Genomic DNA, 12,335 nt, shown 5'->3' on the forward strand with positions numbered 1-12,335 from the left:
TCTTCCATCTCCTTCTTACCCCCTCCCACACCTCATGTCCCTCGACCGTCTCAGCTTCTCCCTCTCACCACTCATCCAGCACCCGCCACACACCCACTTCTGCCCTCACCTGCTGAGCCCTAGCCCCTCTCCCCCCCCTCCTCCCGGGCCCTCTGATGGCCTCGCCCCGCTGAATGTATCCGCTGTCTGCCAGAGAGGGCAGCTCTGGTAACCCCAGCCCAGCCGCACGCAGGGTACGGGCGCAGAGGAACACGCCAAAACATACGTGCTCCGAATTGCTGAGCTGCAGGAGCTGACTCCGTCCAGGACGGGGTGGAGACGAAGCAGATGGGTCTGCCACACACCCTGAGTGCGGGCACACCCCGGGGAAACCGGAGCAGCACCCAGAGAGCTCCGTTACCCCCCAGGGGCAAGTCCTCCTGAGACCTGAGATATATCCCCGAGGTGAAACTGAAGGAGGGGGAGCCAGAGACCCCGGGATGCAAATGAGGACTACAGGGGAGCGAGAGAAGCACATGGGTAGAAACAGACCAGAGAGGGTGACTGGGGAAGGGGAGGCGAGGGAGAAAAGGGGGCAGCTCTGAGAAAACGGGTGGGAAGAGGGATGGTGGGAAGAACCACACCTGGCATTTGCCAGGGAGCCTCAACAGCCCCTGCCCACCCCTCCCCCTACATGGCTCTCCCTGACACCCCTCTTTCAGTGCCCCCCCCACCTCACTCACCTTTGTTGCAGGAGCTGGAGGGGAGCAGGGAGGCCATCAAGAGGGGCATCAGCAGGAGGGTCATGGTGCGGGCAGGGCAGGGTCTCCCCCCGGAACCTCCAGCCGGCTGATCCCACCTCGGGGGGAGGGATGCAGGGCCCTCCAGGGGGGGAGGGGAGACAGCGGGCAGCAGGGCACAGACAGAACAGAGCCTGCCGCCCGCACTAGTCCACAGAGCAGACCTGGGCAGACCCCACCCGAGGGGCTGAGCTGGGGGACTTGCAGGGGCTTCTCGTTCGCTCTCAGCCCGGCGTCCTCACTCTCTCCCTCGTTCTCAGCCCATCCCCGCTACTGCAGGATGACGTCAGCACGGCCGGGCGAGGATTGACGGGGCCGCTGGCCAATCGGGCGGCTGGGGGGGGGGGGCCAGGTGCTGCAGGGTGGGGGAGGGAACCCGTGGGCCCCGGGAGCCGGGGTGGGAGAACCGGTTCGGGCTTTTTCCCTAGACTGCGATTTGAGGGAGCCGGGGAACTGCGGGGGCCGGGGAGGAAGCTGGAAAGCCGTAGAGGGGGAGGGAAATGAGGGGGACATTGGGAGAATCGAGAAACTAGAAGCCCGGGGGTGGGAGAGGGAGACGTCAACGGAGACCTGAGTGAGGCGAGGAGGGCACTATGCACGTCACCCCCGCCCCCCGCCCCCCAGCCGCCACCACTAACTCTGCATTAACCTCTTTTCACAGCGCCTTCCATCAGCAGCTTCCTGTCGCGTGCCTCCTGGGGGCCGGGAAGCAAAACCCGCAGCCCAGACCCGGGATATAGTAGCGGTTCAGTTTGTCGCCCCAGGGGCTGAGGAAACCAGGGGATGGTCCTCAGGGAGGTGGGAAGGGTTCCGGGACTAGAGGAAGAGGAGATATTTGTGTACCCCCAACACACACACACCTGTGGAAAGAAGTCACTGGCAGGTGGGATTTTTTCCCACTGCCTAAGCTCTCTGCCTCCCTCTCCCTGCTTTTCCCACCTTAAACCATGATGAACCAATCCAGCTGATTCTGAAACCTGGGAAGGGGGTAGGTTTGAGAGAGGGAGAGAAGCGGGTAGGGGGTGGAGGCGGCCCCGACCATGGGAATACGTCCGGTAAGCATAGGCTGTCCAAAGGCTGGGAAACTGGGGGGGTGATGGTTACATCAGTGACTTCAGAGGGAGAGGGAAACCCCTGGGTCCCAAGTCAAAGATTGAAAATTCCCCAAAATAGCTAACCAAACTCCTCCTTCACTTTCTCCTCTGGACTTTGAGCTCAATTACCTCATCATGCTGACAATCCCCTCTGTGCTTGGGAAGAGCACTATTGGACAAAGAGTTTGGAATCCAGAGTTGGGGCCCCAAGCCGGTGAAGCTGTCTGTGGGAGTTGTGGGAGGCAGCACTGGAGAATTTTCTTCACGGTGGCTCCTGGCCAGCTCACTGTCCCCCTTCTTTCCCCACCTCTTCCTCCTCATACCTTTCAGGATCCCTGACTCAGTCCCAGGATCTCAGGATATTGTTATAACTCATCCCTGATGAGTCTGGAAGCTCTCCCTCTCCCTGATGAGTCTGGAAGCTCTCCCTCTACCCAGCAGGACCAGACCTCTCCCAGGGGAGACTGCCCCCCTCAGAGCTCTGGGACAGTTCCCAAACCTGCCAGAAATGGGCCGGAAGCCAAAACTGACCCTCGAAACAGGTCAAGTCATGGATGACAGACAGCCCCAGATCCTGCTCCACGTTCCTTCCTCAGGAAAAGCTGAGGTCAGGCACAAAGCTGCCAAGTTCCTACCCCTCCCTCAGGCTGCAGGCACCAGTCCCAAACTCATTATGCGAGAAGGGGGCAGTCTGGTAGGAACTCTTATTGCACCAGGGCCCAGCCCTATAAAACCCTGCTAAGCATAGACCTTTACACAGCCTCCTGTGTGTGTGTGTGTGTGTGTGTGTGTGTGTGTGTGTGTGTGTGTGTAGGCTGACCTACAGTCCCACAGCCTCACCTGCTAGACAACATCTGCTCCCCCCTCACCCTGTCTGCTATATTCTTCTGAAATCTCCATCCCCATCTTGGCCAGCCAGGACAATGCCTCCCAACCTCACCGGCTACTACCGCTTCATCTCGCAGAAGAACATGGAAGACTACCTGCAAGCCCTAAGTAATGGCCTCACAGCCTCCCCACACCCCATTCACCTCCCTTTTTCCCTTTCCCTTCCTTCCTCTCTGTCCCACTGAAAAGGGGGGAATGCTGGGGTTAGAAGCTGTGGAAAGGCTAAGGAGGTGGCACATGAGTTGGGATCCATTTCTAACCAGGAGCATTGGTAGGAAAGAGTCAACCTCCAATCTCACACCCAGCTAAAGGGAAGCTCACAGCCCCGAGGTGCTGCTGCAGGAGAGAAGGTCCTGGCTGGCTGGTAAGACCCCTGCTAAGAGATACCCCCCCCCCCCCCCATAGACATCGGCATGGCTCTGCGGAAGATAGCGCTGCTGCTCAGGCCAGACAAGGAGATTGACCATCAGGGCGACCACATGATAGTGAAGACCCTCAGCACCTTCCGCAACTACATTCTGGAATTCAAGGTGGGAGTAGAGTTTGAAGAGGATCTAAGGATCGTGGATGGACGAAAATGCCAGGTACTTTTCCGGGGATCCTGGGGGAGGGTAGGTGGGTGAGCAGATAGGTGCGTCTTAACAGTCTGTGGCAAAACTAAGTGACCTCTCCCAGCCAGAGAAAGTGATCACCATAGTAGGCTGCAGAGTCCCGAAGGGAACAGTCTCCAGGTGCTCCCCCAGACCACTCTCTCCTGCCACAGGACAAAAAGAGGGGGTCACCGTCAGTCCAAAGAAGAAATATTTGCTCACACTCTAGCCTGTGATTCAGTTGGTCAGCACAAAGTCTCTTTTCCCTTAGCCTCTCTGACTCCACTCTCTTCTCTTTCTCTCTGCTTCTTACACCTTCTTTTAGGTCTCTTTTGCAGACCTCAGTTGTGCTATTAAACCCTCTAACTGGGGTTTCCCCCCAGTGTTTTGCTCTTGACTTTCTCTCTCTTGTCTGTACACCAGCCATCGGCTACATCATCTATCCCCATGCACTCTGCTACTACTTATAAACTGTCCTTAACATGCATTCTCCAGCCAGAGCTGTCTCCTGAGCTTCAGGGTGAAGCCTTCATCTGTCTGTACGATGTTTCCATCTGCATGCCCCAAGCTCAAATCCAAATTCATTATCTTCCTACCTGAGCCGATTCCTGCTTTTATATTTACTGCCTTTGTTAATGGTGATAACCAGCCAGACCGGAGACCTGGGAATCACAGTCGATATGTCCTGTTCCCTTACCCCTGCACCCCACGACATACATGCACGTATGCACGCATGCACACACACACCACATCTAGTTGGTCAAGAAATCTTTATAACTTTTCTGCACTGTCCAATATGGTTGTTACTAGCCATATACAGCTATTGAACACTTAAAATGTAACTAGTCCAAACTGAGGTGTGTTATAAGTATAAAAACATAGTGGGTTTTTAAGACAATACAAAAAAAGTGTAAAACATCTCAGTAATTTTTATTTGAATCACATGCTGAAATTTTAATGTTTGGGATATTCTAGGTTAAATAAAGTATATATATATATATTTTTTAACTTTAATGTTTATTTTTGAGAGACAGAGAGAGACAGCATGAGTGTGGGAGGGCAGGGAGAGAGGGAGACTTAGAATCCAAAGCTCAGGCTCTGAGCTGTCAGCCCAGAGCCCGATGCGGGAATTGAACCCATGAACCATGAGATCATGACCTGAGCCGAAGTCGGACACTTAACTGACTAAGCCACCCAGGCGCCCCTGAGATATATTATTAAAATTAATTTCACTTGTTTCTTTTTCCTTTTCTAATGTGGCTCCTAGAAATCTTGCAGTTACATATGACTTACATTCATGGTCCATTTTACTTCACTGAACATCACTGATTCTTCCCAGCCTTTCTTGTGATGACCACCTTCATTCAAGCCCTCATTTCTTGCCTGGTGCCCGAAATTGGCCCCCAGGCTTAATCCTCCTCTAACCCACTCTGCATGCTATAGCCTCAAGGATTTATCTCAAATGTAAAAGTAACCATGAATTAAACCCTTTCAGTGACAATCCATTATGTTCCAGATGAGGTCCGTGATATACAAGGGTCTTTCCCACAAACACCCTTGTTTAGAGCCTCTTACAACTATTTGGCCTTCTTTCTTACCTCTCTACTGTTCCTTTCCTTGCTGGAAATGCCACAGTATCTCCAATCTAACGAACTCCTCACGTCCTTGAAGGCTCAGCTCTTCCCCAACACTTGCCTGGCATCATAAACACCTGTTTCTTGCTCTATTGGACCAAGATTCTGAGCACCTCGGTTAGCAGGGCCCATTCTGTAGGAGGGCTTAAGAAATGCTGATTGGAATTCCCACTCTGACTGGGGGAAAGGAGGTGATCCTTTACTCTCAGGGACACTTCAGCTGTCCTTCTTTCCCAAATGACCCTCCAGCCCAACTGAATGTATCCAAAGGACAAAGTCTTTGTTCTTTATCACCCACCACCCAATTTTACCCCTGCTTATTCTGCTCCATCTCTGCCCTGCCCCAGCAATCACTATGGACAAACTATGGCCTCAGCAGCCTGTAGGAGTTGGCAGTGGAGGTGGAGGGAGTCCTCTCACTCAGAATGAAGGGGCTGGAGCAAGACAGTATCTGCTGTGGTGTGAACGGGGGGGCGGGAGGGAGCGGCCCAACCAGAGTGAGTTGGATACATTTGGGGTGTTCTGCCTCCAAATCTTCCCTTATTCTTGCTTTCCCTGTAGACCATAGTAACCTGGGAGGAGGAGCAGCTGGTATGTGTGCAGAAAGGGGAGGTCCCCAACCGAGGTTGGAGACACTGGCTGGAAGGAGAGAAGTTGTATCTGGTAAGCTGGGTGAGGGCTGGAAGAGGGGTTTCATCTCCTGTCTGGGCTAAGACTCATCCCCTTGCCCAATCAAATCATCTCCTACTCCACTCCCTGCCCCCTTCTGAGGAAGGCAAGCAAGAAAGGAAAACAAAAGCATTGGGAAGAGTAGAGAGAGGAAGAGATAGAGGAGCCAGATGGGCCCTGGCTACAAATCAGATGAATGTCCATAAATCATGACTGGAGAGATGGAGGCTTAGCCATTTCACATTCCATGACCCAGGTCCCTTCCTTCCTCTGGGGTGAAAAGTTGAAGGTTTGGGACAATGATACAATACCCCATACATCAAGTACCCCGGCTGTTGTATCCTGATGGATTAAATGGAGCTCCAGGACCTCAAGAAAGGAATTCTGGCAAGAACCTTCTTTCTCTCTCCTCATTATTCCTACTGTGTCCCCAGGAACTGACTGCAAGGGATGCAGTGTGTGAGCAGATCTTCAGGAAGGTCAAATAGCCAGAGAGTTGCTGAGGGCCCCTCCAGACTACACCGGTCCCCAGGCTCCTCTTGCTTGTACCTCTTCAAGTCCAGATCATCCCAGGTCAGCAGTCCCTTTTTTGGGCCACTTACTCTCCCTCCAGATCCCTCCTCACTCTTCCCCATGTTAATCTATAACTTGTAGCCCCCAGGCCAAAGTCCTTTTTTGTCACACTCCACTGCCTAATTGTGGCCTCATATCCAGTTCAAGGTCTGGCCTCCTGGGTGAAAGAAACAGGCAAAGGGGAAAGGCCCCTTGAAAACAATGGTTCTCAACTCTCTTTATTTCATTTGGTTTCTTCTTTTCCATCTAAGAAAGAACTAAGCTTTGAGCATTTGGGGACAAGTAAAAACTCCGTCCTGGTGAAACTTCTGGAAAACTGTGAGTGGAGTTCAAGAATGTAAACAGAAGCTGCTGGTAGAGTTGTTCTTTTTGTTGTTGTTGTTTTGCTCTGTTTCCTTGTCCTTAGTCTCAAGAAAGCCTCGTGTGCTCAACAGAACGGGGCCCAAGGCACAGCCTCACCCACACAGAGTTCAACAGACCACATGTATCAATGTCTGAATGAACCCTAGCTATCTTATATTTCCATCCTACACTCTGGGGAAGAGGGATGAGACTGGGTAAGATCCTTGTTCCGTGCTGGAGGAGGCTGCCAAGCTTTGGAATAGTGAGCTGGCGTCCATGTCTGCTTTGGGAAGGACAGGCAGCAAGAAGGCTAGAAACAGTTGGAAGATACAAGGGTAAGGGCTAGAAAGATGAGGACACAGGGGTGTGAAGGCAACAGTAAGAAGACCGACATGCTTGGCTATAGGGACCCTCTGCTTAAAGGCCAGCAAGACTGGGACAGAGGATTAGGGGGAGAAGTGAAGACAGTAAGGCCCCTCCTTTGGGGTCCCAGAATCACTACCCTGGGAAAACAGCCCAGAGGGCAGGGCCTGTTCAGGGTCAGGGCCAGCTCCAGCCCCTGGACAGTCCCCTCCCCTCACCACGCCTCCAGGGACCTTGGTCCCTTCAGAATAAAAGTACCATGGGGCAAGTGTCTGAGAGAAGAGGGCTCAGTATGGGGTGGGGACAGAGCCTGACTACGTGGGAGGCAGGGCTTGTTGGAAAGTCCCTGGCTCATTAGATGGTCACCCCTGCCCTCTCTTACTGCAGTGGCTAAGCCCCTACACATTCAAGACAGTCACTAGTTTTGAAACACTGATCCTACTCTACACTCTGGAATGAGTTTGGGAAAGAACTGAGTGGAACTGAATAGTCTTCCCCCTGCAGGCCTCTGTACAGATGTCCCCAGTAGAGCAGGGAGTAGAAAGCCCTCCTCTGGGCAAAGCCAACCAGCAGAAGCTCGGGGGACTGCTGGATCCTAGCTTGCCCCTTTCCAAGGAACAGTGAAGGCAAAGGAAGATTCTCCATGTGTAGTCACCCATTGCCTAAGTCGCCAGGGCAATGCAATGTCCTGGTCACTCTGGGTTTACAGTGCATGTCCAAGCCTCTCCCCACAGGACTGTCCTCTGTGTTCTGCATGCTGGTCCAGCGCCCCTCACTGCAGTCTTGCCAGAGGGCCTGACCCAGGAGCTTGGAGGCCCCCATGGTAATGTCCAGCCATTCACACTGCAAGTTCAAATCCTTCACTTGACCTCACCCCTTCAGGACCGAGAGTCCAACAAGAAGCCTGGAGATCTTCAAAGGAGCACAAGCAAGCAGAGCAGGACTGAGCAGCTTCAGAAACATCATGAAGGGGTGGATGGGAAAGGGGATGGATGAAAGCAGGGACCTACTGAGACTGGGAAGCTGGGGCTGCTGTTTCCCCTATGGGCAGCAGGGGGCACCGCTCACTGCAGTGGGAGCTGAAGAAACACCAAGTTTAATCTTCCCTCTTCTGACACATGCTTGAATATTCCATTCCCCAACACACACACACACACACACACACACACACACACACACAAATATGCAGGCACATACACACCACACCACCACCACCACCAATTTTGAACACACATACTCACCCTGACAAAACCCCAATCCTTCATTCAGATCAGCCTACTCCCTCTGTCTTCAGATGGAAGACATGGTTAGGAGGGGCACCAACCTGTGAAAGAAGAAAAACCAGGACAGAGGGAAATAGCCCTCAAGGAATGTCCCACCGCTAGCCTGTCCTGGAGCACACAAAACTGTGAATCTGGGGACCAACCTTGACTTTGTTGACCAGAATCCTAGCCCCCAGGGAGATGATCAGGAATCCAAAATGTTTATTTCCACACAAGACGGAATAACTGCATCCTTCTGAGCCAGCCCCACGCAGGGGCCCTACCCAATTCCCTCTTCCTCAGGCCCAGAGAGCACCATATGGTCACAAATAACCTACTGGCCTGAAATCCAGATGGTCCCTTAGTCTTGATCCCTTATTTCAATACAGATCCTCTTCTAGAAGAAAGTAAGCAACAGCAGATACACCAAGAGCAGGTGCGTGTCCTCAAGCAGAGAACCACATGCTGCCCGAGGCCTTGGCCTCCACATTCTGGTAGGGGACCAGAGAGTAGGCAGGAGCAGCAAAGTATAGAGAGGTGCCCCTCCATTCAGCCACCATCTTCCATGTGACCCCCCAGCCCATATGCCCAGACCTTCCTGTTGAAGGTCAGGAAAAGGCAGGAAATTCCTCAAGTCTAAAGCACAAAGCCATCCCCACCAGGAGCTCCATTCTATAGCATGGTTGGACCCCTTACTGGCAGAAGGGGACCCTTTGAAGCCACTGCAAATCCTGGGATCCCCAGAAAGAGCAGAGTTCTGGCCATATTGATCCCTTTCCCCAACCCAAATGTTATCCCCTAAGAGGCAAAAACTACATCTGGTCTAGGCTTAAGTACGCAAAGGTCAGTAAGAGGCCAGCAGTTGCCGGTATGGCCCTGACTATGGCCTGCTCCTGCCTCTTCCTCCTCTTCTACAGGCTCTTCTTCCTCTTCTGGAACTCACTGGTCCTACCCAGCCAGGGGACCACTTCCGGTACCCCTACCCAGCTCTCTGGCATGTCCCCCCCAACCTCCCCCTGCTCTAACCCACTCAATCACAGCAGCACCTGTGCCCTCAGGGGCCCCAGGGACTGATCCGGAGCCATCCCAGGGCTGTGTCCATGATTATGGTCAGGTGAGGGTGGGGAAACCTTGCAGGTACAGCAGGAAGTTAAAAGATAGTGGGTGAGGGCACTCGGTGGCCAGATCAAGGGGCACTGCGAAGGACTCTGATGAGCTGACCTGAGTTTGCATGAAGGGCAGAAAGAAAGAAACAAAGAAGGTAGCCAAAGCCTCTGAAGCCAAGCGTGCAAGCAGTGGACCTACCTGACCAGGGGCCAGAATCTGCATCCATCAGGGCCTCCTCCTCCCCTAGATCTCAGCCAACAGGTTGGCTCTGGGACAGCTCCACATTGTATACCCACCCTCACCAGAGGCCATTTAGATTCCAAAGGCATGGGATGGAGCTGACCTTCCAACAAGACAAGGGGACCACTGTTCTCTCAAGGACTTCCTGGCCCACCATCTAGCTGGGGGTAAGCCTCCTGCCGTCCTCCACCCACCCAGTCCCACCCGTGTCTCACTCCCTAGGAGCCCCGGCAGGGGCCCAGCTACAGCTGCAGCCATTTTCCCTCAGCCTTTCCATCTTCCATATGGATGCCAAAACCAGCCAGCACACTTACCCCTGCCCTGGGTTGTTTTTTTTCCCTTATGCTTCCCTCATGCCTGAGAAGCCTCCCCTGCGACCCTCCCACCCCTGATCCCCTGCAGAACATCCCCTGATCTCTTCATGCACTAGTGAAGTTCCAGAAACCCCTCCATTCAGGACTCAGTTTGGGCTTCACCAACTCTGCTGACCCCACAGATGAGCCAGGAGGGGGAAGGTCTATTTAAGTATCAACTACAGTTTTCCTTCCATGCAAATATGCATATCCCTCCTGAGCCTGTCTCACACATGCCTCTTCCATGTACAGTGTGTGGGGAGAGGTGTGTGTAATGTCCATGTGGCTTTTTCATCCGGTGTTCTATAAGACTGCTGCAAGCCAGCACCTGCTCTTCTCTTTCCTTCACACACACAAAAGCTGTGGGTATTCATTGACCTAATCAGACCGGCAAGGCAGAGCTAAAAGCGCTGCTTGAGGAGTCATTATTGCTGCCTCACTGCATGATCTTGGGCAAAGTATTTCACTTCTCTGTGCCGCAGGAGAAGTGTCCTGTTCAGCCTCAATGTTCTATGACTGATCTATCTTGCCTTCCACACCCACACCCTCCCCTTAGATTCCTCTCTTTTCCACCATTGTTTTTAGAAAAGCTTTGCTCCATGCCCTTGACCCAGCAGAAAAGAAATTGTCATCCCTTAATGTAACTGAAGTCTAGTCTGCAGTGTCCCCACTGGAGAGAGAATCCCAACATGGGAAGGAACAGCTAGATCACAAAGCATTCTCTCTTTCCTCAAAGTGGCTCCCCTAATCTCTACTGCCACTCACCATCTTTTTTTTGTCTCCCCACCACTCATTTTTTTTACCAGGTAGCACAGATGGGAGAAGGGTGCCCCATTTGAATAAAGGTTTATTAAAGTCTTGGAGAAAAATAAGCAAAATAGAACAGAGAGTAATATATGAGTCAATTATCTGAGGTACAAATGCAGCCTCACCCATAAACTCATTGTGGATGGAAGGGATGGTGCAGGATATAGCAGAACTGCCTTCCTATTAACAAGCAAAGCACATACACAGTATGTTTAAAGAGTTCTTTACTAAAAGACTTCATTTCAGGCTTGAAAGTCCACACAAAGCCCATGGGGTATAGGAGATTTGGAACTGGAATCTCTAGCCTCTGAACTTGTCCCGTTAGACAATCTGCTGGTATGGGACTATTGTCCTAGATTCTTAAGACTCGTGCTATGGTTACCCTCCCTTAGGTTGGGAAAAAGCATTCTATTTAGGGCTTCTCCTTGCTTCTCTTCCTTTCTCCTTTTCAATTGCTTCTTGGTCCTTTTTAACTCTTTGCTATCCTTCCAAAGCCTCACCTTCTCTTGTGTTTGGTCTCCTGCAGGTCCTACGTGATCTGTATGGCCCTGCTACTTGTTTGGGATGAGTGAAAGAGCCCTTCAGATCTAAGGTGAAGGAGAGGGGCAGAGCCCCCAGAGGCACTGGCTTCAGGGTAATGCATCTGAAATACAACCATACCTAGCAAAAATAACAACTGATCTTCTGAATTTATTGTACTAAAATAATATGTCTATTTTTGTGATACCCAACCAACCTCCAAGGTGGCCCCCAATGTCCCCTGCTTCCTGTCATTCCCTTCCTTGTGCATTCTCCTCCTACACTGTATCAGGGAAGGGTCCTGTGAAGAGGGTCACATAGAAGGAACTGAGACCTCCTGCCCACAGTCCTATGAGGGAGCCATCTTGGAAGCAGACCCTCCAGCCCCAGTCAAGCCTTCAGATGAATGCAGTGCTGGCCAACACCTTAACTGAAGACTCGTGAGAGACTTAGCCAAAATCACTCATCTACACTGCTTCTGGGTTCCTGACCTTCAGAAACTGCGTTAAGATATATATATATATTTGCTGTTTCAAACAGCCAAATGTATGAGTGATTTATTACACAACAGGTAACTAACATATATTTTCAGCTTTGAATTTCATCACAAATGACCTCCTCCTAGCCTCAATATTTGCTAATCTGGCAAAAGGATGTGGGTGAGTGACTTAGGGCAGTATAAACCTGTCCAGCCACAAAAAGATGTGGCTCTACACCTAAGGGCATCATAGGCCCTTCCATCCTAACCTTAAGCCCAGACACCATCTGCGTACCCAGCCCCAGGGGCCCACATCTCAGTGTCCCCCTAGAAGTCTAAAGAAAGTGAAGTTCAGAGATAGGCAGGTGCCCCCTTTCCTTCTTTTCTTAGGTCCACCTGCCAGAGTATTTTCTGAGAACCCACCTTTTCCGTAGGTAATTGTTAAAAAGAATGTCCAGCATCTTCAGATAATACTCCCCACTCACACAGATGTATAAGCTTACCTTGTGGCTTTACCAGGACAAATGAACCAGAATACAACCTCATGTCATTAGAGAGAGTGCATATCCAGGGGCAGGGAGAATATTTTATATGGCATTAGATCTTTGCTGGCAGGAAGCTAATTGACAAATTCTGT

At 51.7% G+C, this 12,335-nt stretch overlaps 2 protein-coding genes and 1 long non-coding RNA gene across 4 annotated transcripts in view; 2 read left to right on the forward strand and 1 right to left on the reverse strand.

The window, feature by feature from the left end:
• The window catches only part of CLSTN3 (calsyntenin 3), a 28,104-nt gene extending 27,086 nt beyond the window's left edge, over window positions 1-1,018 (reverse strand). The window contains exon 1 of the mRNA XM_039217509.1: window positions 723-1,018. Within this exon, the coding sequence (XP_039073440.1) occupies window positions 723-786 (64 nt within the window). The 5' untranslated portion in view covers window positions 787-1,018. The remainder of the gene's footprint in view (window positions 1-722) is intronic.
• Window positions 1,019-2,688: 1,670 nt separating this feature from the next.
• On the forward strand, window positions 2,689-6,581 carry RBP5 (retinol binding protein 5). Of its 2 annotated transcripts, XR_005525578.1 has the most exons (5): window positions 2,689-2,869; window positions 3,167-3,345; window positions 5,547-5,648; window positions 6,089-6,227; window positions 6,479-6,581. XR_005525578.1 is itself a non-coding variant. In XM_039217568.1 (4 exons), exons 1-4 carry the CDS (start codon window positions 2,797-2,799, stop codon window positions 6,140-6,142), a joined length of 408 nt encoding a protein of 135 aa, XP_039073499.1. In that variant the 5' UTR covers window positions 2,689-2,796; the 3' UTR covers window positions 6,143-6,581. The 2 variants fall into 2 exon arrangements, 1 of the variants encoding a protein (XP_039073499.1); XM_039217568.1 differs by having other exon boundaries at window positions 6,089-6,581.
• A 4,591-nt stretch (window positions 6,582-11,172) lies between these two features.
• On the forward strand, window positions 11,173-11,759 carry LOC120220417. Its single transcript, XR_005525573.1, has 2 exons — window positions 11,173-11,335; window positions 11,445-11,759. It is a non-coding gene; the product is annotated as an uncharacterized LOC120220417 (long non-coding RNA).
• The last annotated feature ends 576 nt before the right edge of the window (window positions 11,760-12,335 follow it).

Source organism: Hyaena hyaena, unplaced genomic scaffold (genome assembly GCF_003009895.1).
Source record: "Hyaena hyaena isolate Hyena2069 unplaced genomic scaffold, ASM300989v1 scaffold_700, whole genome shotgun sequence".
Lineage (NCBI taxonomy): Eukaryota > Metazoa > Chordata > Mammalia > Carnivora > Hyaenidae > Hyaena > Hyaena hyaena.